At 38.3% G+C, this 26,125-nt stretch overlaps 1 protein-coding gene across 3 annotated transcripts in view; it reads right to left on the reverse strand.

Moving 5' to 3' along the window:
• Positions 1–18,246, reverse strand: part of LOC139150238 (protein shisa-5-like) — a 192,253-nt gene extending 174,007 nt beyond the window's left edge. Inside the window, exons 1-4 of one of the 3 annotated variants that reach the window (XR_011556208.1) lie at positions 18,133–18,246; positions 13,715–13,892; positions 10,293–10,447; positions 8,481–9,070 (exon numbers count right to left, since the gene is read on the reverse strand). Coding sequence is in view for 2 of the 3 variants with exons in the window: in XM_070722481.1 (XP_070578582.1) it covers positions 8,919–9,070; positions 10,293–10,447; positions 13,715–13,892; positions 18,133–18,190 (543 nt within the window). In the remaining variant the exon portion in view is untranslated. Of the gene's footprint in view, positions 1–6,065; positions 9,071–10,292; positions 10,448–13,714; positions 13,893–18,132 lie in introns of those variants that run through there. The other 2 variants (XM_070722482.1, XM_070722481.1) reach the window with 2 other exon arrangements.
• Positions 18,247–26,125: the final 7,879 nt, after the last annotated feature.

Genomic DNA, 26,125 nt, shown 5'->3' on the forward strand with positions numbered 1-26,125 from the left:
ACTAGCACGAGCTTGGTCTGGTTTGTGCATTCCAAGTGTCACACATCAGCGGCAGCTGTGGCCTCCTGAGTTGTCAATGTAGGCGTGATGTTAGTTTTTAGACCGTCTCAAAACATTTGGCATAATATGGTGTTATGTGCAGAGTTGCAATTAATCGATGAAGGGGACTGCAAACTTGAAGGACAGAGAATTGAAATACGTTGAAAAAGCACGCCTTAGCTTTATCGCCGAAACGCCTCCACCACATGAACTCATAAAGATAAGTTGGAAATAAGTCTGAAGCTGTGAAGCCAATCCAATTTCGCATGGCATGCATCCACATGCCTTCAAAGGTGTTGTTGTGGGCGAAGGTTTGAGGATCCACAAAATGAAGACAATGATTAGCGGTGAAATGAGAGAACTGAGGAGACTTGGACAACGAAGAATAGGCCCCCTACCATTCATCGGAATAATATTGGAACCTTTAGGAACAAATCGATAAAGCATTGGCATTACGTACGCCGGTCAACAGAAATTAAAAAGGAAGCACAAATATCGCGACCAATGACTCCAATCACCAAATGTCTGTTACTGTGTCGACTCAAGCTATATTTGGACTTCCGGAACTTGCATTCAATATAGATTTTGTTTTTGTTTACATCCGTGTATTCATAAATTTCCAAAATACAGCCTGGCAAAAAATCTATTGGAAGGCATATCGCGAAGATAAAGAAAACAAATGTGTGGACCAAAAATTAAACCAATCAATAACAGAGTTTGAACTAATGTACAGGTGTGATTTTCGGCCTGTAGAAGAAGTAATGCAAATGAAAACATACAAAGATTTTTTGGCCGTCATATTGATTATTATTTGCATTTGAATGAACGCTGAATTCTGTTATATAACTGGGTGCCGTCTTTGGCAACGGCTATATTGAAAAGGGGTCAATATGGCCATTGCCGTCGGGGTCAGTTTGTACATGACAACAAATTTGATGAATAAAACGTGAGTGGGGACATATTGTACCCGGAATGAGATGGAATTATTGCCGCGATCACATGAACTAACTAACCCTAACCCTAAAAACTCTGTGATGGTCTTCGTTTGCTTGATTTTGTGTCGGGTGAAGCACAGTGGGAGCCAGAAATTGGGGTTAGCTGACCAAATTGTCGGAACGGAGCGAGCGAAGCGAGCTCCGTTCCGACAATTTGGTCAGCTAACCCCAATTCCTGGCCCCCACTGTACTTCACCCTACACAAAAACTAAGCAGTCGGAGATTGTGACAGTGATTTGAAGAAAGTGCAAATTTATATTATTTTAACCTTATTAGTTAGTCAGTGCCGCAATTACGGGGCGTCTGTGTTTTGTGTACGGCGATTTTGACGTCATCAGTTTGTGGCTATACCACTTGTAAAATGGTGCCCGTGCGTCCGTTCACGCAGATATCTCTGAGATGCCTGGAGCGATTTCATTCAAACTTGGTACAAGGATTACTTCATATGTCATACAGATGCACGTCAATTTGTTTTGTGATACGATCCAATATGGCCGCCAGCGGCCATTTTATTACGATTTTTTCATGTACAGAGCCATAACTCAGGCATGTTTCAACCGATTTTATTCAAAGTTGGTACAAGGACATTGACCAATGTCATACAGATGCACATTAATTTGTTTTGTGATACGATCCAATATGGCCGCCAGGCGGCCATTTTATTACGATTTTTTCATGTACATAGCCATTACTCAGGCATGTTTCCACCGATTTTATTCAGAGTTGGTACAAGGACATTGACCAATGTCATAGATATGCACGTCAATTTGTTTTGTGATACGATCCAATATGGCCGCCAGGCGGCCATTTTATTACGATTTTTTCATGTACAGAGCCATAACTCAGGCACGTTTCAACCGATTTTATTCAAAGTTGGTACAAGCTTATTGACAAATGTCATAGCTGTGCACGGCAATTTGTTTTGTGATACGATCCAAAATGGCCGCTGTGCGGCCATTTTATTACGATTTTTTCATGTACAGAGCCATAACTCAGGCACATCTCAACCGATTTTATTCAAGTTGGTACAAGGACATTGATCTATGTCATACATATGCACGTCAATCTGTTTTGTGATACGATCCAATATGGCCACCAGGCGGCCATTTTATTACGATTTTTTTCATGTACAGAGCCATTTCTCAGGCATATCCGCATGTTTCGACCAATTTTATTCAAGTTGGTACAAGGACATCGACCAATGTCATAGCTATGCACATCAATTTGTTTTGTGATGCGATCCAATATGGCCACTGTGCGACCATTTTGTTACGATTTTTTTCATGTCCTGAACCATAACTCAGACATGTATCAAGCGAATTCATTCAAAAGTATTTTTATCACAGACCTAATGAAGAGGACTCTATCCTCTCTGAGGACCTGTAATCAAAATACCCATTAACAAGTGGGGACTGTGTCATCAACGATGACTTGTTTTTTCAAAACCGCTGGTCAGACAGCTTTAATATTTGGTTTACATGTCCCTAGGATGACCTTAGTGAGATAATTTCATACAGTCAGGAAATACTTAATTTTGTATCCATGTCTATAGTAGCTTCAGGGACTTTGGCCCTATGTTTATCCTTGGTCTCATACAAAACTGATGTGGTGATGCTGTTTTTGGACTACAGGGGCTAAATGCCAAAACGGTGGCCAATGTCACTGCAATGTGTGTGTCTGTAGACTTATTATGTTCTAGTCTAGTTAAAAGCCTTGGTGACAATGTCATACAATGTGGCACATTGCAAATTATGGGCCCGGACGTGATCTAAGTCTGATTACTTTTTGGTGAGTGTGGTTTAATAAGCATGACATTGTGGTTATTTGCATACTTTCGTAATTAGGCTGCATTTAAAAACCCAGACATGATAATGAGCTTATTTGCATAGTTAATGAATTTGTGTAATTACACCATATATCAAAGCTGAATACTCATATTAAAATTGATTAGACTTGATTACGATGACAGCACCAACACTTAGTTTTAGTTATGTTGAAAATTTTATTATTATTTCTTATTAGTTATTTGCATATTTAGTGACTGTCTATCATTTGGTCTTATATCAAAAGTTGAATGCACTATATTTGATCTGATTCCAACAGCACATTGGTCATACTAAAATTTAGTCATGCTGGCAGTCTGGTCCCTATGTACCATTTCTACCTCTGGCTGCCTTATTTTCTGAGCAATGCAACCAGTGGTAGAGTGGGGCAGGGAACCAGACTAGTTAATATGCTTGCAGTTTGACATATCACAGTGCGACATATCACAATTTGCTCATTTGCATATATAATAACTTTCTGTAATTTAACCAAACATCAAAGCTGAGTGCACTGAATGTGAACAGGTAAAATATGTGTGAATGGTCAGGCCTACATGTTTGGCCAGTAATGCTAACTTTTGATGATTTTTTAACTATTTTTGTTTTAATGTCAACCATAATAGGGCTGGTCACAATTGACGTCATCATTCTCTCATTAATATGCAAAAATAAATATCTGTCCGCAATTTTACATTTTTGAAAATTACGCATGCAAGAATGGTGAAAATACATCGTACCAGGTAGTAGACTGGCATAATAAAAATCATAAAGGTTGTATATAATGAAAACTTGTAACCTAATTTTGTTATATTAAACACCTATTACCTGGTCATGATGGTCATATCGCCCGTTTATTACCCAGAGGAGCCGTGCGTTATGTGGAGAGGTAATTTTTTTTTGCCGCTTCCATGATGCGGCGATTGCTACTATGCTAGGGTATGCAAAAGCGAACGTACCTGGTTAAGCATACCGGTAGAACTTTTTTGCCGCAGGGTATACGCAGGGTATGTTACTTCGAACTCTATGGCAGATTACATCCTGACCTATATTAATTTTCGTCGCCGATGGATAGATAATACACAGGACATAATTTGGCATAGTAAATTTGAGTAATTCCTGCAAAACAATCCGTTGTACACCACAAAATAAGTATGTTTTCGTCGTTCTGAGTGTATTTACCATTATACGGTGTCGATATAGCCACAGCAATGCATTGTGGGATAACCAGAAAAAGGTGTATGATGTTTCTGGTAACACACGGGCACGAGGGGTAATAAACGGTCGCTATAGCCTGAATATAGACCAGTTTACAGGTGTTTGATAACACGCAACACTCTCATGTTGTGTTGTGTTATGTTATGGTTTTAATGTGTTTTAATTATTGGTGATTTCTCCACAGCGGTAACAGTAGTCCCACTTTCTTGCAAAAAATATTCTAAGCATACCTAGCAACATCCTTGGTTGCACTCGAATCTTTTTCGTCGATGAGCTGTTCAAGTTTCTACGCTTTTGCAATGGAAAATCTTGCTGTTAGAGAGAGGCTCGTCGCTCATATGAATCTCGGGCGCTCATCATCCGCCATTGTTTCAAAGCCGCAGACAATTGTACGGTCACGTGACCGGACACTTTTCCAAATATGGTCCCTAGGGAAATAGTCTTTCAAAAAAATCCATATTTGGTCAACAACTATTTGCCTAGGGAAATAGCTTTCTGGTGAAACACGGGCCCTTGGAGTACTAATAAACATGCATTATAGCCCTCATGACCTCATGACCTCATTCATCAACGAATTACTAGTATGTAACTTTCTTCAAGTGGTCTTATTGACAGTAAGATACACAATTCTGATGAGCATGACGATGCTTAAAATAAGTCCTTTAATTTTATGTGAACTGTTAATATTTTCGTTTTTATTGTAATGAAAGTTACTTTCTTGTCTTACAAACATGCTGCTCCCTTTGTTGCAATAGCGGTGAATCTTTTCACGTTAAAGAAGCCACTTGAAGCTAAATAAAGTCACCAATAAAAACTCTGCAGCTAACTGGGAAACAAGCTTTGTACAATGGATTATGGAAGAAATCTAAAATCAGGTGCCGCCAACTGGTAGATTTCATCAGTTTCGCAAAATCATCACAAAACATGTGAAGGCTGATATACCGATTTTACTTTTTTTGACCTTGACCTAAAATTTGGAGGGGAAATTAGAGCTGTTCGTAACTGCCCTCCTACTAGCATACACGGGAAAAATGCCCTCCCACTGAATTTTGACGCCCACTGCCCTCCAGTATCTATGGTCTGCCCACGCCCCACTCCCCACAACAATTTAAGCTCCCCACTGCCCTCTCCCCACTACTGACATTCCCCATTGCCCACTTAATGTCCTCTAGGCAATCAAAGACAGCGCAAAACCTTGAAAGCAGCTAGTACTATACCTTAGAACATTGCGCCCCTCTAAGTTAGGCGCTTATATCTCCCCACAAGTTCTATCAAGCACGACTTTCCCCTCCCTCTCCGTATTTTCCGTTACCCACTGTCAAAAATTTTCTCCTCGCCCACTGAAAAAATGAAATTTCTTCCCCGCCCACACACTAAATACTGACTTTTTCTCCCCGCCCGCTGATTAGTTTTGAAATTTGCCCGCCCGCTGAAAAATTGCGCACGAACACCTTTTTGCACGAACAGCTTAGTTGGCGGCACCTGTAAAATTTATCGAAATGAAAGCAGCACCTTGATTCACACGTCTTTGAAAAAAAGAAAGACAGTAAAAAGGGTTGGAAGAATCCAAAAAGGGACCTGTCTAAAAGGATTCACCTGGTCTTTAGTTTTCTGACAAACTATATGAGTTCGTCGGGATCTGAAATCTCTCCTTAAGCCTATAACCCAGCATTTAGTTGACTTGTCCGTTCAACTAGGAAAGGCTAATCACATATAATATTGGGTAAATTCCAAACTGTGTAAATTTTATTCTGGAGAAAATTAATTTTACAACGCAATACAAAAATTATCATCTCAAACTGAACCACCAGTGTTTTAGACAAAGTGTGTCTCCTTTATCTCTAACACGATTGGAACTAATTTGGGAGAATTGGATCTTCATATTGTTCAAATTTCTCAAAAGTGTAAGATGTTTTACAGTTGAAAGTTGCAATATTACAAATTGCTCATAAAAGCAAGTGTATTGCGGACAGAGAAAAGCAGATGAGCTTACATTTATTTATTTATTTATTTATTTATTTATTATTTATTTATTTATGAGCCAACAGGTTGCCCCAATGACAGGTTCATTTCATAAAGGAAGGAGAAAGATAAAAATGACAAAGAAAAACAAGAAAATCTAACACGACAAAAATGGACAATGAAAACAAAATATAAACTAGCATAAGAAAAAAAAAAGTAAAAACAGATTACATCGTGTGTAAATCAGTCAATAGCTGAAGTAAATTGCGTCTAAATGTAATAAAATTACCAAAACTGTCTAAATTTTGTGCATTAAAAATAGTATTAAAAAAGTTTTGGCTCCGTGATAAAAAAGAACATTTTAATATATTCGTACGATAAGAAAAGAAGTGTACAACGCAGAGCTATAGGGGAGTATAAAAATTAATCTGTACAAGTACATCAGATATGTTGTAATTAGTAGAGTTTACAATTTTGTACAGGAATGTAGTATCTAAAAATGCCCGTCTGCTCTCCAATGTGGGCAGCTGAAATTTTTTACAAAGGTTGTTGTACATTTCATTAGAATATGGTTGTGAGGATCGGTAGCAAAGATGTTTTGTAAAGTTTTTCTGGACTCTCTCCATTTTCACAATCAAGTACATTTGGTGAGGAGACCAAACTTGAGAACAATATTCTTGATGACTTCTGACGAGAGAGACGTACAAAGTTATTAATACATTGGTACTATTAAAAAGTTTACATGTTCGTTTGACAAATCCAAGCATTTTGAAAGCCTTGGTTACAATGTGATTGATATGTGTGCCCCAGTGAAGTTTACTCGTCAAGAAGACACCGAGATCCTTCACACAATGTATACGACTTATGGTTGTGCGCTTGTTGAATCTATATGGAAAGGTGATGGCGGTCCGTTTCGTGGTAAAAGAAATCACAGAACATTTCGCACAATTAAGTGTTAATTTCCAATTGTCTGTCCACTTAACAACAGATCAAACCAACATAACTTCATTATCCAGTTATCCCAAATTAGATCAATCGTGTTATACTGTAACTGCAGTGAGATTACTGTGGAACTGGGTATACAGGTTTCTTAGGGTGCAAAATTTGTTGTTCAAATCCCTAGCACTGAAGTAACCTCACTAATGATGTCCATACATGTATCTGATATTAGGCTCCCTCTTTGTTCAGGGATACGGCACACGGGCCGAAGATAATTTTCAACTAAACCCGCACGTCACTGTTAAGATACAAATTCGTTTCTGAAATATAATTGCTTCATGTTCAACTTAACATAGTCTATCACCTCAAATACGAAATTGCTAGAATGAGAGATGTACTTGAGATAAAAAATATCAAACGGCGCAAACACCTGCATTGTCATCTTTCACTATGTTACTGATAAGACCTCCCTAAAAAACAAAACAAAACAAAACAAAAAACAAAACGTAGAAAACTAGATCAAAGTAATAAATGAAAACATACTTGATGCGGTTGTGAACTTAAAGCGGTGATCGTAACTTGACAAGAAAGGACCCCTGGGGTAACCCCATGGTGTACGGGTATGCATTATGCATAATGGGTCACGTTTTCATGAAACAATCCGTAAACATGGGTAGAATTTTCATCCGAAAACACCCTAAACATGGATCGATAACAAAGTATTAATATTTCCTGCTTTAGGGAAACCTTCCTATGCCATGGAATAATGGTGAAAATTCCCCAAATTTTCTAAGCAAATCTGTGTAAACTTTATTATGGAGAAAAAATAATTTTACAGTGCAATACACAAATTATCATCACAAACTTGGTCATACATGGGGCAGATGTTTTCAACTTGGACGGCACACCCCCGTATGAAAATATTATGAGTACCCACCAACCCGGGATTGGATATGACAAGAAGATGGCATCGTTGCTTAAAAGCTGCAACAGAAATCAGTGATCAAGGAATAACGTATTTGTAAATAATAAATCACTCCTGCTACATTCAAGAAGTATGAGACGGGCGAATATTTGTACAAGAAAGCTGGTGTAATGATGTTAAAGGTTTTTCTCTCCGAATATTTCATTACTAACACAAAAAACACTGCCGGTGGATTTTGTCTAGTCCATCATAGAGTGTAGACCTGTCTTTGTAATGTCCTGGGATCTACGATGGAGATATAAATAATTAACATCACAATGCATAGTTTACGTTTTATACGGATTACCTCAAGGAGCATGACAGCTGGTTTGAGAAAACCCTAATCAAAGCGTTAATAAAGTCATAAATATTTACATATTGGTACAATGGTGAAACTTTCCACCACAAATTTCTTGTATCAAGTCGGACAAAGTCTACGGGTAACACTTGGCATGGTAATAAATGAATAGGAAAGTTTTTGTAAATGTGCATCAAATTCACACAATATTTAAATGTACACAATGTTATATAAATATCGATCACAGCAGTTGAGTTACGTACAATTTGATGAAAATCGCCTATATGCGATGTCCTTTTACAATGTCATTGTCGATCTCTAACGTAGTGTTGAAGAGTTTCAGCATTTTAATGTGTCTTTAATAGATCTTTAAAAAGCACTTGTTTTTCGTGTTTTGTCTGTCTTATATTATTTGCAACAGTTGTTTATAGTTCAATATACGGCGACGGCCCCTGTAAACATAATGCTCATACAAGGCCCTTCACCGTGTATCGAACCACAAGCGACTGTGGTTTTAATGACTGTTTTTGTTTATTTTTTATTATATAAGGACAATATTTTAAATCATTCTGAAATAAAATACCTAATATTAATATACGGTGCATAATATTTGAATAATCATTAGTAATTTGAACGATAACAAGACATGGATGTCAAAGGGTTGCACGAGTCTTGTCGGTGATCTAATACTTCATCGCAGTGACATTGCCGCCCTGACCAGCGTTGTAGGCAACGCATGCAGAGTAGGGCGGTGGCTGATCGGTGTTGTTGTATGGAGCAGCAGTTGACGACATGTTACTCGTCGTCACCCTGGCGACCGGTGGAGCCTGGTGATCTGTCAGAGAGCAGACGACTGTTACTTTTATATAGTTCAAATATTATGAGAGCCAAAAAACCTAGTAAAACCTAGTAAAATATGCATAATGAAATAAAGTTTACGCTAGCTCATCTAACTAGTTCACAAGTGCCCAAGCTGAACAAATAAGGATTTTTTTGGTTACATAGTAGGCCTGGTTAATTAGGAAACTCTCCTTCGTCCACTTCTTGATACCGGTATTTGAGATAGTGAAATAGGAACATTTTATTGTTATTTACACTGACAATGAGGTCGAGTCAATGGGAAGGTTAATATGCAAATCAAAAAGCACGTCAGTTGTCCTAAATAACAAGGGAAACTTTGTTGAGAAAGTACTTGGTCGATCAAAGTAGTAGTTTACGAGAACAAGGTCAAGGTGACCATTTCAAACACGCGGTGTACGTACATCTCGGTATTCTTCATGGAACTTTGGAATTCGTTCGTACAAATTGTGATTTTTTATCAAAATTCCATGTTTTCAGGATATTTTCCCTGTTTCCAATCCTTACTCTTTATGCTTATTCGATAAAAATAAGATAGGTGTTCGTATAGTAGGTCAGTAAACCATTTCATAAACACATTTTTGCTACGTATCACAAGTTTAGTTTAACATTCTGTGACATGAACCGAGATCTGCGAGAACCTGACCTGCGAAAGAACCGTAGAATTTTGGTGTTCTTTGTCATTACAGTTCTATTCGGGAGTAGAAGTATCCGAGTAGGAGAGAGTTTCACTTTTGACTGCCTTAGATCAGCTGACGTGTCAGCACGCGAGAGCCTTATTCAGAGCGAATGCTTATAATGACCCCTAACAACAAAGCGTGAGAGTGAATCTTGCTTGCAATCAATGGCCTGCCTACATTCCTCTTCCGACTAAACCTTGAGGATGATCAATTTGCTATATGTCTAGTCTGGATTCGACATTGAATGGGGGTTCACCACCAATCTATGATATAAACCTAGTTGCGATAACCCTCGAGCTACAAGAAGTATAAACCCACACTAACTTACGTTGGTCATTACGGAACGAACGTTTACAGGGGTACAACGAAATGGATGTGCAGCGTCAAGCAGATGTGGATAACAGCATAGACAATAGGAGGACTATATAACTGAAATATTCACCTTACGAAACCTGGTTTCGTCTCGAGAAAGGTACTGCCCTGCATCGGATCATCTACTCTACAATATGTATTACTTACGGTAAACATGAATAGGCCTAGTTGTTGTTCGGCGATGACTACAATCAGCACAACATGGGCAACAGCACGAGCAGACGACAACTATTATGATGATGAGGACGATGAATCCAATCATACCAAATATCATGGCAAGAACAAAGCCAAGAGTCATACTGCTGGGGGGAAATCAAGAATATTCATAATCATAAGTTTATTAATAACAGGGTCTATTCTACAACTGCTTGAATTTGGCATGAAAACTAATCATCATTCAGGATTCAAATGCAGTAAGGTACTTTTGTAAGTATACAATATTGACAGAAATATTTGATTTTTTTCAACAGTATTCATAATCATAGATTTATTATTAATTCACACTCTTGCTATGACTGATAGCGCCGTATGCCGCCGTATGTGGTCTTGTTGCCTCATACCAGGTACCAGCGGAGCTCGGCCGCAGAGAGAGGACGGATACGGGTACGGTCAAGTCGAATTTGAAAACGTTCTGTTATTTTTTTATCATACGGCACTGTGGGAAATGCGATGATTTATCGTGCAGAAGCTATTGCAGCCTTCTACCTGTGGAGATAGTACGATTACGGGTCAAGTCGAGTTTCCAATTTATTTTGATCTTGGCACAAAGGCTCTAGCTCTTCATCATTCAGTACAGAATTATCAAGGTTTCACCTTGATACCAAGTTCTCTGAAGGTGTCGAGTCCGTCGTTGCGCATGGTCCTTTTGATGCCATTCACCATGCAGCAAGTTATGTTGCACTATGTTGAGTGGCCATGAGGGTAACAGCAATACGTATACTGCCTGATAACTCTGCGTGGCAGAGCTGTTTGTCACCGGCTATAGGACTGACCACGGATTCGCCCGTGTGAAAGCGGAATGTGTTTGTTATTCAAAATGAAATGGTGCAGTCATCAAAGAAACGGCAGAAAGGGTCAAATTGGGTGAATTCTCTCATTCCCAACGACGCGTCCGTAAACAACCGCGATATACACATTCAATACTGAAGTGTTTACATGTAAAAGCTTGCCGACTCCCACCCATTTTCCTAGAAAAAAAAACCAAAGTCTTCTTATTAACGATTAACAAGAAACGACGGCAACCCACCTATCATATTTATTGAAGGCACTGTATGGGATACACACATATATTTTTCTGTTGATCTTTGCCGTTACCAATATTAGGACATTCAGTCGTATTATCAGTTCCAAGAGAAAATATACGAGATGGATGGCATCATTAACTTTCCTTTTAATTTTCAAAATGCCCACAATACTTGGAATATGGGAGAGATTGCTAAAACTTAAACATATTCACAATTAACTTGTTAGGCCACTGAGGAATGTTATTTTTTTGTATTTGATACATTTAAATTGGTTTTCTTAAAAGTATACAACACATTCTGGTAAAGAAATGTCTTTTGTCCCAATAATTCATATCTTTTTTAAAGCTCCACCGGCAACTCACACAGCCAAAAGTCACAGCCAATGTGTCCTTAATAATAATGTAACAGGTATACAAAGTATTACGTGTAAAAAGTTAAGTTACTATCTTCTTCAGAAACTGTCCCCATTTTCTGATATATGATATATTCAGTTCACTTTTTCTTACAGCTATGTGAAATTTTATTTTTTGAATATTTTGAAGGTAGTTTTGTAAACTAACAGATCTGGTTTTTGTTTCTTATAACGTGATATATAAATATGTCGTTTTGCCACAGGTATAACAAAGTTTAACAATACTGAAAAGTGTTAATCACCACGAAGAATGTGTCTCGTAGCTGGAATATTTGATAATCCTATTTTTCTTCTCCATAGCAAAGGAATATTCTTACGCACGCTACCGAATAGGTCATACCATGTACCTGTTACGATTGTAATTTTTAAAAGTAAAAGTATTACAGGGAATATGTACAATTTTGTTGAACTCATAAGGAATGTTCACTGGGATAAACAATTTCACACTGTACAACGTGGAGGGTCTTTTCTTTTGTTTACTCAAGTATCATTACCGGTAGTTCTTTTATTAACTCAAGTATCGTTGCCGATGTGTTAATTAATATACAATGCAACTACCGGTCAGTCAAATACGAACAAAAGATGTTTACTGACATTGACATTGATACTGGTACTCGAATGGACAATTAAGCTAAAACAATGAAGTGTGACACCGATATGGCTACGTCACTTTGGTCATCGCTTAATTGACCTTGGCATGAAACAATGGCTCATACATACATAATCAAATTCTTGCTCCACAAATCTTAACCATGCAACGTTAGTAACTATTATTTTTAGAAGTCGGCATTTGTCAAAAGAACATTATAAATATTAAAAAGCGTTGGTTGGGATGCCAACTCAGCGGAATTATTCTCAATATCTTAAACACTTCCTTCCAATCAAGTCTTTGGATTTTCATCTTTTATCCAATCAAGTACCTTTAAGACTTTTTAGCCAATGTACAATTACTTCGTGTAAACTACTTTACATGTTCAGGTTACGCCCTGAAAAATTGTCTATTTAATGAGAAGTTTGAGATGTAAGAGCATGATGACTTTCTGGTCGGTCAAGCTGACAGCGTTGGCAATAAACATCGTCCACTTCAACTTACAACGTCTCATGTGTAGTACCCTGTGTTATCTCTCAGCGAGATAATTCCCTAGCTGAAGTTATCAACCGTTAAAACAGCCGGCAACATACCCTTTGCATTGTGAACAGTTATCCCGGCGTATTTCAAAAGCCTGAGATGGGAAACATCACGTACAATGACAATAACTGTCTTACGTTTAATCTTATCTACATGAAGTGAACATGAATTGAACAAAATTGACCCAGTCGATTCGATTTTCAATCGAACATTTGTTTCTGAAAGTTGAAGGTATTTAGAATGCGTGTCCAGGACAGATATTCGGAATCTCAGACTTTTTGGTCTACCCCTTGTGGAGGCTCATTTTGTGGCTTATGGAGAAAATTAAGTTTTTGAGGGTTTAATTTTGTAAAAATCGAAAATATAAGTTACAAAGAGAATGATTTAAAGTTTCCTTGCAGAAAGCTTTAGCTAAAGTGTAAGTCATTCACTTTCGAGACGTGTACTACCCTAACACAAAAGCTGCTGTTGACGTCAGTAGTTTTGGAAAATGCACACCTCTATCGGAGCTCTGCGAAGTGCAAGTGAAGGGAACAAGGACCGTGAATTACTACCAGCAACACACGCGGGCGACAATCAGTATGACGATTAAGACGATGAAAGACCATCGAAGTGACGCAGCACTTTTCGGTACTGTGTGTTGCTCGCAAAAAAACTTGCCACCAAGTACATAATCTACAATATTAAGGTACATCCTGGGTGTTTGAGTCCACTATTTGACAGTTAAAATTTGGATGAAGTGTGCGCGCAAGTGACAAGACTTTGTTTTCATAAAAATACTCACCCTTCATCGTTATCTTCTATAAGGTCATCATCGTCGCTATCGAAGGCATTTGACGCATGATAGCTGCTGAAGTCACAACAATAAGAGAACAAACCGCTACTACAGCAGTACCTTTCGTCGTCGTCGTTAACGGACAGCACTGGGCAATCCAAATTACTATCACAAGAACCTTGTGACTCTGAAACAAAACCAGAAATTGAACTTAAATCCCCGGTACTTATCGTTTTACTCTTTATCTTCAGTCACAAAAAGAAGTAAAACAATATACGACATATGTATCACCCCAATATGTAACAATTAACCCAATATATACAATTAACCCAATATACATATGTATCACCCCAATATGTAACAATTAACCCAATATGTAATACTAACCCAATATGTAATAACACTTAACCCAATATGCAATACTAACCCAATATGTAATAACACTTAACCCAATATTTAATACTTACCCAATATGTAATAACACTTAACCTTATATGTAATACTAACCCAATTTGTAATAACACTTAACCCTATATGTAGTAAAACTGAATTTGGGATATAATACTGACCAAAATAAGACTAAAATATGCATAGCAACCATGATCATGCCCCTTCAAAATCTGCAGCATTTCTAAAATTTGATAATTTTTCAAAGTTTTTTTTGAGTTTTTTTTACCCAATATTTAATACTGACCCAATATGTAAGAACATTTCACCCAATAAGTAATAATATTCGACCCAATTTGTAATACTAAACGAATATGTAATAACATTCAAACCAATATATAATCCTAACCCAATACGTAATAACATTTAGCCCAATACGTACATTGGCATACAAAATCACTTCAACGTCCAATCCTCGGGACATTTCTTCATTATCTTCAAATTAAATTCTCAACCTTCAAGTGCTTGTGACATAGCAATTGAACATGTTTTCAAAGTACATAACATTAATTAATGAGGTACTATGGAATCGATAGAGACCGTGAAGTTGATATACTGAAGACACACTGTGGTAAGCTTAAGTCTGGCTGTTTCGTGCCTGAGAAGACTACAATATTTGTGACATGCGAAATCCAACAAATGTGTCTGCAAACAATGAGTACAATACGACAAAATGAAACGTTCTGCAGAACATAGAATAACCAATGAAAATAGAGTACTAGTGGTAATAATATAAATACCAGTTTTTATATTTCCATTTTATTTGTTGAATTTAATTTTTACATAACATTTGAAGAGCTGTAACATTTACAACAGTTTAACTTCAAAACTTTATTGTTAACTTCCATGCATTCTCTACGGGGACTTTATTACATATTTGAATAAGCCAACATGATATAACTTGTCTACACACAATGCATGGAAGGTTTATTACATATTTGGTTAACCCAAAATAGATGGTTAATTACATATTGAGTTAATCAAAAAAATATTGTGTGGGGGCACATATTTTGAGAGAATACCAAAAATAGATAAATGAATATTTCTTTCTATCCCATAAAGTAAGCCTTATAAACGTAAGGCCAGTATTATGATTCAATCGAAGTTGGTCACTTCAGCCTTTCAAAGCTATTATGTATAGTTTCTTCTCTTTATTAATCTGTGGACACATTTATGTCTGGATAATATTCCCGTTTATTTGCCCATAATGTTGTGATATTACACATCAAATTTATATATCGGTAGTCGCTTTCATATTTACCATAAATTGTGTTTGGTTTTATGAATGTTGACAGCCATAAGCGTTCTGCATGTAAACAAACAAGTAAAAAATTTGAAACATTGCTGTCATTTTCTGATTGTTGTAAGGTCAGGAACTAGCAATATTGGTGAAACTTTTCTTTCCATCATGAAGTGTTTTTCTGGTTTTTTCCGCTGTATTTAAATTAAGGAACAATTGATATTAAAATTAAAATGCTCGCTGACAGCTTGATTATGGTACCTGGGCGTTCTTAGCTTTTTTGCAAGTTTACTGAACTCAATAATTATCGCCGCTTTCATCTAAAGTTTTGAAGTGTTTTGGCTATACAGGGACATGTTGATGGTTGTTAGGCATTTTTTGTATTATTTTACTTAATATTATATCCCATGTTTAAACACCAAGACATGTATTCGTAAAGCGTGTTCGCCTTTCGCGTTTGGGAGGAAATTTACTGCTGTATTCAGAATGCCTTTTTACCGGTATAAAAGCTCAAAAACTGATGCATCAAAAGCAAAGAGTCTGTAAATTTCTTAGCGGTAGCTCCACTGTTTTTTCTAAATTTTCGCTGAGATATCAGCCGTGCGAGCCGTCATTATTTACGACCTGGGGGTCGGAGGAATTACATTAGAAACTCCGAAATTTTGAGTCACACTCCAGCCAACCATGATGACTTTGAGTAACCTCTCTCTAACAGAAATTTTGGCTTACCTGAGCCCCCGTAACAATATGTAGATATAAAAGCTCACCTAATAACCAGTCTCCGACCATATAGTATTGTTGAATTTGGATGGGTAGCATGTCATTATGGTATGGTTAAATGTCCAAATGGTTGTGAACTCTAGTCAATTAAAATTTACATTTCTATGATAATATAAAGCATGAATTCACAACAGTTCAGTTTTGTCCTAGATCCTGTGCACTTATAGTGATATCTGTCGAGAACATTTCTCCATGACCAAGCCTCTCCTTCAACCTCTGGTAACGACTGTAGAAAACTACATCACCACAGTCGCTCCTCATCTTTACTGTCGCTGGTGCCATTGAGTACATGAACAACGATATCATTCTCATCGTCACTATCTTCTCTTTCATAATAAGTATTGCTAGTAGTAGCAACTACTTATAGTTTTTTGCCTTGCTTCATCTAGTTGATATTTATTGTTCTGTTAAAGTATTTATTTTCTTTTTATTGAACATGTATCAGAGTAAAATATATATTATCAATTATTATGTCATTGAAGACAGAATAAGACAAAGAAAAAAACACTTTGAGCACCCCCTTATAGCTTTCAATTTTTGTATGACCCCCAGGTCGTAAATACTGACGATTCCCTTACTTGCTGCCAAAGGCCATCGCGTTCCGGATCGCGTTCACTGCATTGGACAGCCTTGACCTATGTTGCTTCGATTTCGCAATCACCTCGCCGCTAAAGCAACAATCAGCTGAAATTTATTACTTCAACTTAGGCCTACTCAATTTTGATAGCTATTTGCCTACAGAAGTGAGCCAAGTGTATATAGTGTGGTCTTGATTTTACATCGGTACCGGGAGTTCTGAGTGACTAACTGCAGGGTGCGCATCGGTGCACTGCCGACTGCAGTTTGAACAATCCGTATACGCACACTGTACCAGAAGAGAATGTCAGCCTCCAGTTCTGTATCCTCTGAAACACAGTAGCAGTAGGCCGACGTATTTGAACAGAGAAGAACAAAATAAAACCATTCGCAGGTCATTCAGCCGGCGACCATGGGCGATTACCCAGGCAGTATGGCGTGGCATGGATGGCCGCAGGATGTTGCAGGCTCGATGATGTGATCACGTTCTAGGTCACATTCACAGCCTATAGGCCTAAGATGTCAACAAACGCGCGCGGCAATCCAACTCGATCGGGCAATATTTAGCGCTTGTATGTCACTACAGGAACACAAGTGTGGCTTATATCTATACTGAACAACATTTCACGATGGATGTAAGAGAATAACATGTAATTTCGAACATAAAAAAGGTTAAAAGTTAGAAATACTGCCGTTAACTATATAGTAAACTACTTCAGGATCGCGTACCTAAGCCTCTGCACAGTGAAGGTCAACTTGAAGAGGAGACCTTGACCGCATATCATTTGCATCTAATTGTCGGCTACATGGACTGTGTGCCAACTTGAAAAGTTGTGAAAACCTTGTGTTTGTAAGAGGTCAGTATTCGGAAAATTAAACGAGACTATCAATGCGACTCTCTCATACTAGCTGCCAAGTTGTAGCCCTACGATGAGGCGGTCGGTGATTTTTGGTTTTTGCGACTTCGCTCACCAGCAGTGCTACAATGCCGATGGCCCTGTAGAGGTGAAAATAAGCGCACCCCATTGGACAAGGCGTGTTGATGTGATTACCAACTTCCGGTAATGGCGGCTCCCAGAAACACTGATGCCCAACGCACGCCCAATGTCTATGGAACGCGATCGACGTGTTTGAACAAATTCCAAATCCAATAAACGACAAGATTAGTGAAGTATAGTATTGAGTCTTCAGTAGTGATAAATCAGTACGACCAAATGCAGTAAATATGTAGCATTTCCCATCAACACGCCTTGTCCAGTGGGTGCGCTTATTTTCACCTCTACAGGGTCATCGGCATTGTAGCGCTACTGGTGAGCGAAGTCGCAAAAACCAAAAATCACCAACCGCCTCACCGTAGCGCTACCATTTTGCAGCTACTCCATACCTGCTGGCAGCAGTAAAATGGATACCAACAGGAAACAGAGTCTCAATATGGCGTCCATGTTGCGGAGGTAGATTGTTGTTGTCCTGTAACGTTAGGGACGGACCATAAGATCTTGGGAGGGGTGGTCACAATGAAATTGTCAATTTTTTTTTTTCAATTGTAAATTTCAAAAAAAAATGTTTTCCAAATGAGAAAAGCTGTGGTAATTTTTTTCTGAGTAAATTTTCAGATTTATAATTTTTTTTAGTTTGACGCTGTCTGAGGATACAATGTACGTCCATATCACTAGCGCAAATAAGATTGCGTGCTGTAACCCCAACATACATATGGCCTAGTGATTTATATTGCTGATAGATTTCGCGAAATATTGCAGATCATCTTTTGACAAGCTGAGAAGCTGTTTGCAAAATATAGTGAAATTTGCGTATTTGTGTTTTTAGGACAATTTTTGCCCTTGTTTGATCAAAACATCTATTTCTCTGTAGCAGCATGTCCAAATTGATTTGATGTGTATAGATATGGTGAAATTCCAATATTTGTCTTTTTAGGGCAATTTATGCCATTTATGGTCAAAAAATCTGAAAGGGCTTGTCCAATTTCTTCGAAATGATTTGCTACATAGGTTAAGTCTCTTAAGATTTGTTTAAATCTTGATCTTTTTTTGTGGTGGAAAAATTTTTCAGGTAATTGTCATTCAGCATTTGCTACACACAAACGATTAGTCATACAGATTTATTCAGTATTTGTTATAGAGAAATCAGTGTTCTCCCCAGGATTTTTTTTACAAGAGGGCAAAGAAGTGGTGCGAAGCACCACAAGCGACCGCCGGGGAGGTCAAGGGGTGTTCCCCCTCCTGCCGTTGGAGCTTTTGAAAAACAGAGATTAAAATGGTGTTATTTGGTGGCACTTGGGGAGTATTTTTTCAGATTTTTTCGTATAAAAAACTCAAAGAAAAAGAAATCTGAGACAGTGTTCCATAACTTTTATTCCAGTTCACTGATTTCAATGAAGATTACATTTTTTGAAAAGAAAACATAGCGACAGGCATACATTAATCTTGTTCACCCATTCTTGCGTTCATCATTGCAATAAAATGCTGTGAAAAAAATGAACCTGATGTGGCCTGCATCTGTTCACCTTGGTCTTAAAAAGGCAAATATAACTTTCTGTCTTAACAACAATACTATAGTTTCAATGTTTTACCTAGTGTACCTGCTTGGTTTGTACGCATGAAACAAGCAGAAAACAGGCTCTATACTTTTATAATTTTCAAGTGATCAGAATACAAAAGTCCTGAAAAGATAAGATGATCACAACTTCCAGTATAAGAGATACAGTCACTCTAAATGTATACAATAATATTAAAAATGTGCCTGGAGGATGTACTAAAAATACAGAAAGCTGCTTCCTATCGGTAAAATCTAGAAAACATTCAAGATTTTAAAGACTTTTGCAGATTTTTTTACGCATTTGTATTCTTATTTAATTTTTTAGTTTGCAAACTAGTATGAAGATTTTTTTCCCTAACTTTCTGCTCTGAATTTTTTTTTGTTTTTGACCATCCCCTCCCAAGATGTAATGGTGCGTCCCTTAGCCCATGAATTCCATGGGCGAGGTCCCTATACTCACGTGACCAGCTGTTCGGCGAACACTTCCCATAGATCTGACGAACACGAGGCTATATGACTAGCCAATTATTTCCACTGTGGCGGAAAATAAATACGAGAACAATTCTGGGTCAATCTCTTAAACCACTATAGCAAATAGCAAATCGTACTGCTTTAACAAACTTCTGTCTGATTTTTTTTTTTCAGTTCCACACAAGAACAACAATTCGCACATTTCACGACTTGATGTGTGACAATGATGCAGGTCATAGACAGTTGAGCGGATGGGCAGGTGAAACTGTTTATGATCAAAGCAAGGTTTTCTATGATTGACGCATTTCTTTATACTTCATTGTTAGACCACAGTCCTTCTATAGAGGGACTGTGGTTAGACCAATCTGTGATTATGTGTAACAGGTGTGTAATGGAATTATATTTGTGGAAGAGTCTGGGTTAGCTCGACTTTTATAGATTTATAAGACGTATGGAAAGTATGTTTATTTGGGCCGCCGCCGCAAGCAGAAACACCCCGATGCAAACAACGAATTTCAGAATATATTTGACAAAATCTTCAGATAGAAATAAAATAAGTTATTGTCACATGTTGTGTATTCTAATATTGTGTATTTTAGTTGCTGAGAAACACGGATTTTCCAAATTTGTAAACTTGGCGCCGTTCCGATATGATCTTTTAGTTTTCCCATGTGACCTTAGCGTGACTAAAGTTCACCGCCAGGGCCATTTCTAGGGCCCAGTCTGTCACCTTCGCGCTGCCAAAGACGTGTTGTTTGTTTTGACAGTTCACCGACAGGGCCATTTCCAGGGCTCAGTCTGTCACCTTCGCGCTGCCAAAGACGTGTTGTTTGTTTTGTCTGCGTCTGAAACAGATTGCTTTTAGTATGTCTGACATTCCAATCGATCCTGACCTTGACGGAGAGCTAGTACAGCTACTCCAGGAGAGACACGATGAAACAACTGCCCGGAATCGGAGAACGCTGATATTGCCAACTCTCAGCTGTCAAGTGCGTCGACATTGACACCACCAGATGCCAGTCTGGAGGTTACGTCTGAAGATGACGACGACGATGATGATGAGAGTGTCGATATTTCTGGAGCAAGTCAACTAGCCAGCCTTTTGTAACGACCACCAACCGGTATAAACGGTGTCGATGGACTGCAAGATACTGGGCCAAATGTCGATCTTGACCGAGCTGCCGTCCGGGCGACGTTTGAGAAAGGTTGTGGCTGCAAAGACGAGTGTTTTGGGAAACTGGAACTCGACGTCGTCTTTCATCATCAACTGAATATGGCAGAGTTTACCAAAGATCAACGGGACATTCTAATCTTGGCAAAGCTTGATGAGAATACATTCTCCGGGGACACAGTTCGAGGTGGAAAGCTAGAGTGTCAACGTTTTTACATTTTACGTTGAAACATTGTCTGGCGGGAGGTCACACTTAGTCAAAACAACACCACACCACACATATCCACCCACTGCACAGCCCGTTAACTGTCAAGGACGTATGCTGTCAGGTTTATAATGTCTTTCACATTTACAAATTGTTGAACTTTGGAATTTCTATGTGCCGGTTAAAAATTGCAATGCTGTAATTTAATTGTAATTTGTAGAAGTATTATATTTTGTTTAAATAAGCAACAACAAGTGACTGCGTCAGACGTGATGTGTGTGGATATTGGGTGTTGTTGTTTTGACTACGTCTGACCTCCCACCAGACACTTTTCAGAGTTGATTTTTATGATCAACTCATGTTACCGTTTAGCTGTTAATTGCACCTGACAGAGTTGGCAACACCTCGATTTAGACAGTCTAGTCCGTCTAATGCCAATGCTTCAAAGCAATTCACTGTATCTACAAGTTCGACGGCGTGAGAGTTTGTGAGGTCTGGCGATACTCTTATTATGTCGGTAAGTCCAAATTCCAGTCTTATTTCGTCTGACGGAATTTTGATTAAACATGCCCGATTTTTCTGCAAATGAATAAGTTATTCTTCGACAGTAAAAGCATGATGATTTCAACCAGTTATGTAAAACAGGAATAAAGTTTCACTCGACGCTACGATCAAACCTAAAAAAGTAGCTTTGCTCTGACCTGCTCACTGTACGAGAAGGGTCTTGCAGCATGCCTCGCATGAGTGATCGCTCGCATGGAATTACGGCTCTCGTCATCGTACGGTTTCAGAAAGCGACAATGTGATAATTGAATATCGTAAGGTAACGTAACCCCGGCGGTGACATTCTCAGAGAGCATGGATGTCCATGCTCTTTCCACAAAATTCGAGATACCCATAATCTCGGATTTTTCAACAAAAAAGATCCCCTTATTTTGAGAAATATGGGGAAAAAATACGACCAAAAATACTCCCTTACAAAATCCAGGAGAGGGAGACGTAATCACATAGGCCTATTAGCATAAGCTTAGTCAGGTCAATGCATAATTATAATATCGTTTTCACATGTATCAACACATCAGAATCTGAAAGAAACTATTAACTTTGGAACAGGAGTGTCAAACTCATAAAATTGTATAAACATACACAACAGATAGCCTGAACAAACCAACCTATTTAGGTTGAGCTGGGAGCGTATCGCAGGGTGAGTCCAGAACGGGATTTCGAATAACAGTTTTAAACCGGATCAAAGCATGGGAAACGCACAATGAAACTTTGGGTGAAGTTTGAGTGTCTAATAGATATTTTCCGGGATATTTCAAATCTTTCTTAGGTCATGTTTTTGGAAAAGTACTCCCTTTTCTCAATTCCATGGACCCGTGATAGAGAATAAAAAACACTTCCTTCCCCGTGGTTTTGGGAACACGCATGGATAAGCTTGCACATTTCCCCGGACAGTGCCACCGCCGGGAACGTAACCAGGGCTCGAAATGAGCGGTAGTCCCGCGTCCACAGACTACCAACTTTTCCCTTGGGCTACCAAAACCCGTGAAATAGTAGTCCACACGGACTACCAAAGCCTGGGACATGAAATTACTTGGTAGGCGACATGATGTTTATCGCTGTGAGATGATCGACGCCCATACAGGCAACCCAGGCCAGGTGAACCATCAATAAAATATTATTATCTGTACTGATATGCTTAGATGACAGGCTGGGGAAATGATCGATGTCCAATGAAAATTCATTTTATATTTAATCACAAAGTATAATCACAATTATTAAGGGGAGACCCATCTTCGCAAAGACTTATCTTTAACTTGATTTTTTACCATTAAAATGAATCTTTAACCCGACATGTAATAACAGACTTCATTGATAACCATAAATAAACTCTTCCATTTCTTACATTTTACAGGTACCATGCTGAAAGAAGCGTACCATGTTGGGTAGGTGGGTTCAAAAAGTCCTTGGTCTGGGAGATGGATTCTATGGAAAGTCTCTGGCACTTTATGATTTTTAACATTATGAAAGTGTCATAATGTCAATGTTAATATTCCTTTTTAAAATAAGTGATGTAAAATAAACACATGTATTGATGACTTTAGACATGTCTTTATTTCCCTGTGTGATCTTATCATCATAAAACAAGGACCGGTAAAGTTGCAGTTTCCAATATTAAAAATAGACAAAAGAGTGAATCTTTTTAGTACATATAATTTAAGAGAAAAATATTCTAGAAAAGTAATAGACAAATACTAAATAATGGGAAACCATTTGATTTCGAGGGGGTTGGATCGACAGATGAAGAAGAAGGAAAAGAAGAAGGAAAGAAAGAAAATTGATCCAGTAATGTCTTGAGAAGAAAAAATTGATCATAGTAGACCAAAGAAAAAAAAATTGTTCAGCAATGTGGGAAATCGGACTGTCATTCTATAGAGATGCAGCTGCATACTAAGGCACTAAAATTTTCAAAATAATAACAACAATAACAAGGCAGTATTGCTGAAGGCAATGAGTACTTGGGCGTGATAGAGTAATTTTGAGGACAATATATACTACTATTCAAATATGGTCTTGAATTTCCTCCTGTCAATGAGGCATTGATTAACTGGTTATTAAACGAAGCAATGGCATGACAACGGCAAAATATGTCTAGCAACTTTTGTGGAGTTTGAGGCAGGGGTTCTTTATTTATAGCGGGAATTGCTTAAACTCCTTAAATATTCAAATTACAGCAAATTTCTTTTGTTCTCGATGGTAGATGTCTAATATTTAGATGGGCATATTTAGATTTCTAGTTATCCCTATATACCAAAAATCGGACATCCAGCTCTATTGGCTTGCTCAGAATTAGATATGCGCATAATTAATGAGGTACAATATGTGGTGTCATAAGGTGTCCCATCATACCATTTATGAAGGGTGTAGCACTTGTGGTTACTGAGTTGTGGACAAATATATATATTTGAGGTCAAAGGTCATCGAGGTCACGTGACATTTTGTCAAAATAATTGTATTGCTAAGTTATTCCTATATACCAAAAATCAGACCTCTAGCTCTATTGGCGCGCTCAAAATTATATATGCGCATAATTAATGAGGTACAATATGTGGTGTCATAAGGTGTCTTATCATACCAAATATGAAGGATGTAGCACTTGTGGTTACTGAGTTGTGGACAAATATATATATTTGAGGTCAAAGGTCATTGAGGTCACGTCACATTTTGTCATAATAATTGTATTGCTAAGTTATTCCTATATACCAAAAATCAGACCTCTAGCTCTATTGGCTCGCTCAAAATAAGATATGCACATAATTAATGAGGTACAATATATGGTGTCATAAGGTGTCCTTTCATACCAAATATGAAGGTGTAGCACTTGTGGTTACTGAGTTGTGGACAAATATGTATATTTGAGGTCAAAGGTCATTGAGGTCACGTGAAGTTTTGTCAAACAAATTATATTGTTAACTTATCCCTATATACCAGAAATCAGACCTCTTGCTCTATTGGCTCGCTCATAATTAGATATGCACATAATTAATGGAGTACAATATGTGGCGTCATAAGGTGTCCCATCATACCAAATATGAAAGGTTTAGCACTTGTGGTTACTGAGTTATGGACAATAATGTATATTTGAGGTCAAAGGTCACCAAGGTCACATGATATTTTGTCAAAATGTCTGAGATATCTGCGTGAACCGATGGACTCACTGATGGACTCACGGACGGATATGAGCCAATCTATAAGCCCCCTGGACTTTATCCGTGGGGACAAAAAAACTGTGTCACTGCATCCTTTAGGCAATATGAATACGATGAGAAACTAATTTTTATTTTTCTTGGCATCATACATGCGAGTCTATGGAGAACTGCCTTATACATGGGAGTCTATGGCATATGAGGTGTAAACTAAAAAGTCCTCTAACACGGCCAAATTTGAAAGCATTGTGAAACAAATCGACGTGCATCTGTATGGGGTTGGGTACTAGGCGTGAACGGACGGACGGACGCACGGACATGACCAAACCTATAAGTCCCTTGGACTTCGTCCGTGGTGATTAAAAACAACGCAACAGTTATTACAGCTACACCGGCGGTAGGTCATATCCAGAGCCCCGTACGGTCTGCCGCCGTCGCTTGAAAACAATCTCATGCACCCGGCCATATGGGCAGCTGGCCGGATGCATGACTTCCCGGAGAAGGCGAGCTGTCACGTTCAAGCTCAGGATTATTTGTCGATCAAATTTCAGTAAATTTACCTTACCTAGATGAAATTTTGTCTATAGGCTGAAATTTCGCCGAAGTTTGACAAAATTACATCGATTTTTTCAGGTTCATATGCGACATTTTTGAGTTTTGAGTGCAGACAGAAATAAGTTTTGAGGCAACATGGCTGCGACCCCATGTTGACCCCTAGCCCTGCGTACGATGCTATGTGCTACAGCTAACACACAGCATCGTACGCAGGGCCAGCGAGAGAGTTGCCGACATCGACGGTTATTTACGAGAAGTGAATAAAAGACTGTCATTTTTGGAAGCGATCGAGTAGCTGAGGTAGGCTGGGATACGACTTGGGCCCAAGAACGCTGAATTTCGGCAGTAATTTGGCTTTTTACGTCAAGTCCCAAAATGGATTTGAAGTCACCGACCCAACGTACGGGTCTTTGCAGGGCTGTGGTGAGCGGGGCGGTTAGCTGTAGCGGAACACACAGCATCGTACGCAGGGCTAGTTGACCCCCAAGTGAAAATGTGTTCGCGATCAAATCTTCCTATATTTTTTTCAGAATTTTCAACAAAATCATTGCTTCTACATCTTTTGTAAAATATAAAATACTAAAATAAAACTGCGATGTGCCATGTCTCCAGATTTCTAAAATATCGTTCGTTGACCGTTCGACGCAAACTTGTGACGCAGTTGAAATTCAATACTGACCGCCAAATAATCTTAATGAGACGAGATCAGTCT

This window comes from Ptychodera flava, chromosome 14 (genome assembly GCF_041260155.1).
Source record: "Ptychodera flava strain L36383 chromosome 14, AS_Pfla_20210202, whole genome shotgun sequence".
Taxonomy (NCBI): domain Eukaryota; kingdom Metazoa; phylum Hemichordata; class Enteropneusta; family Ptychoderidae; genus Ptychodera; species Ptychodera flava.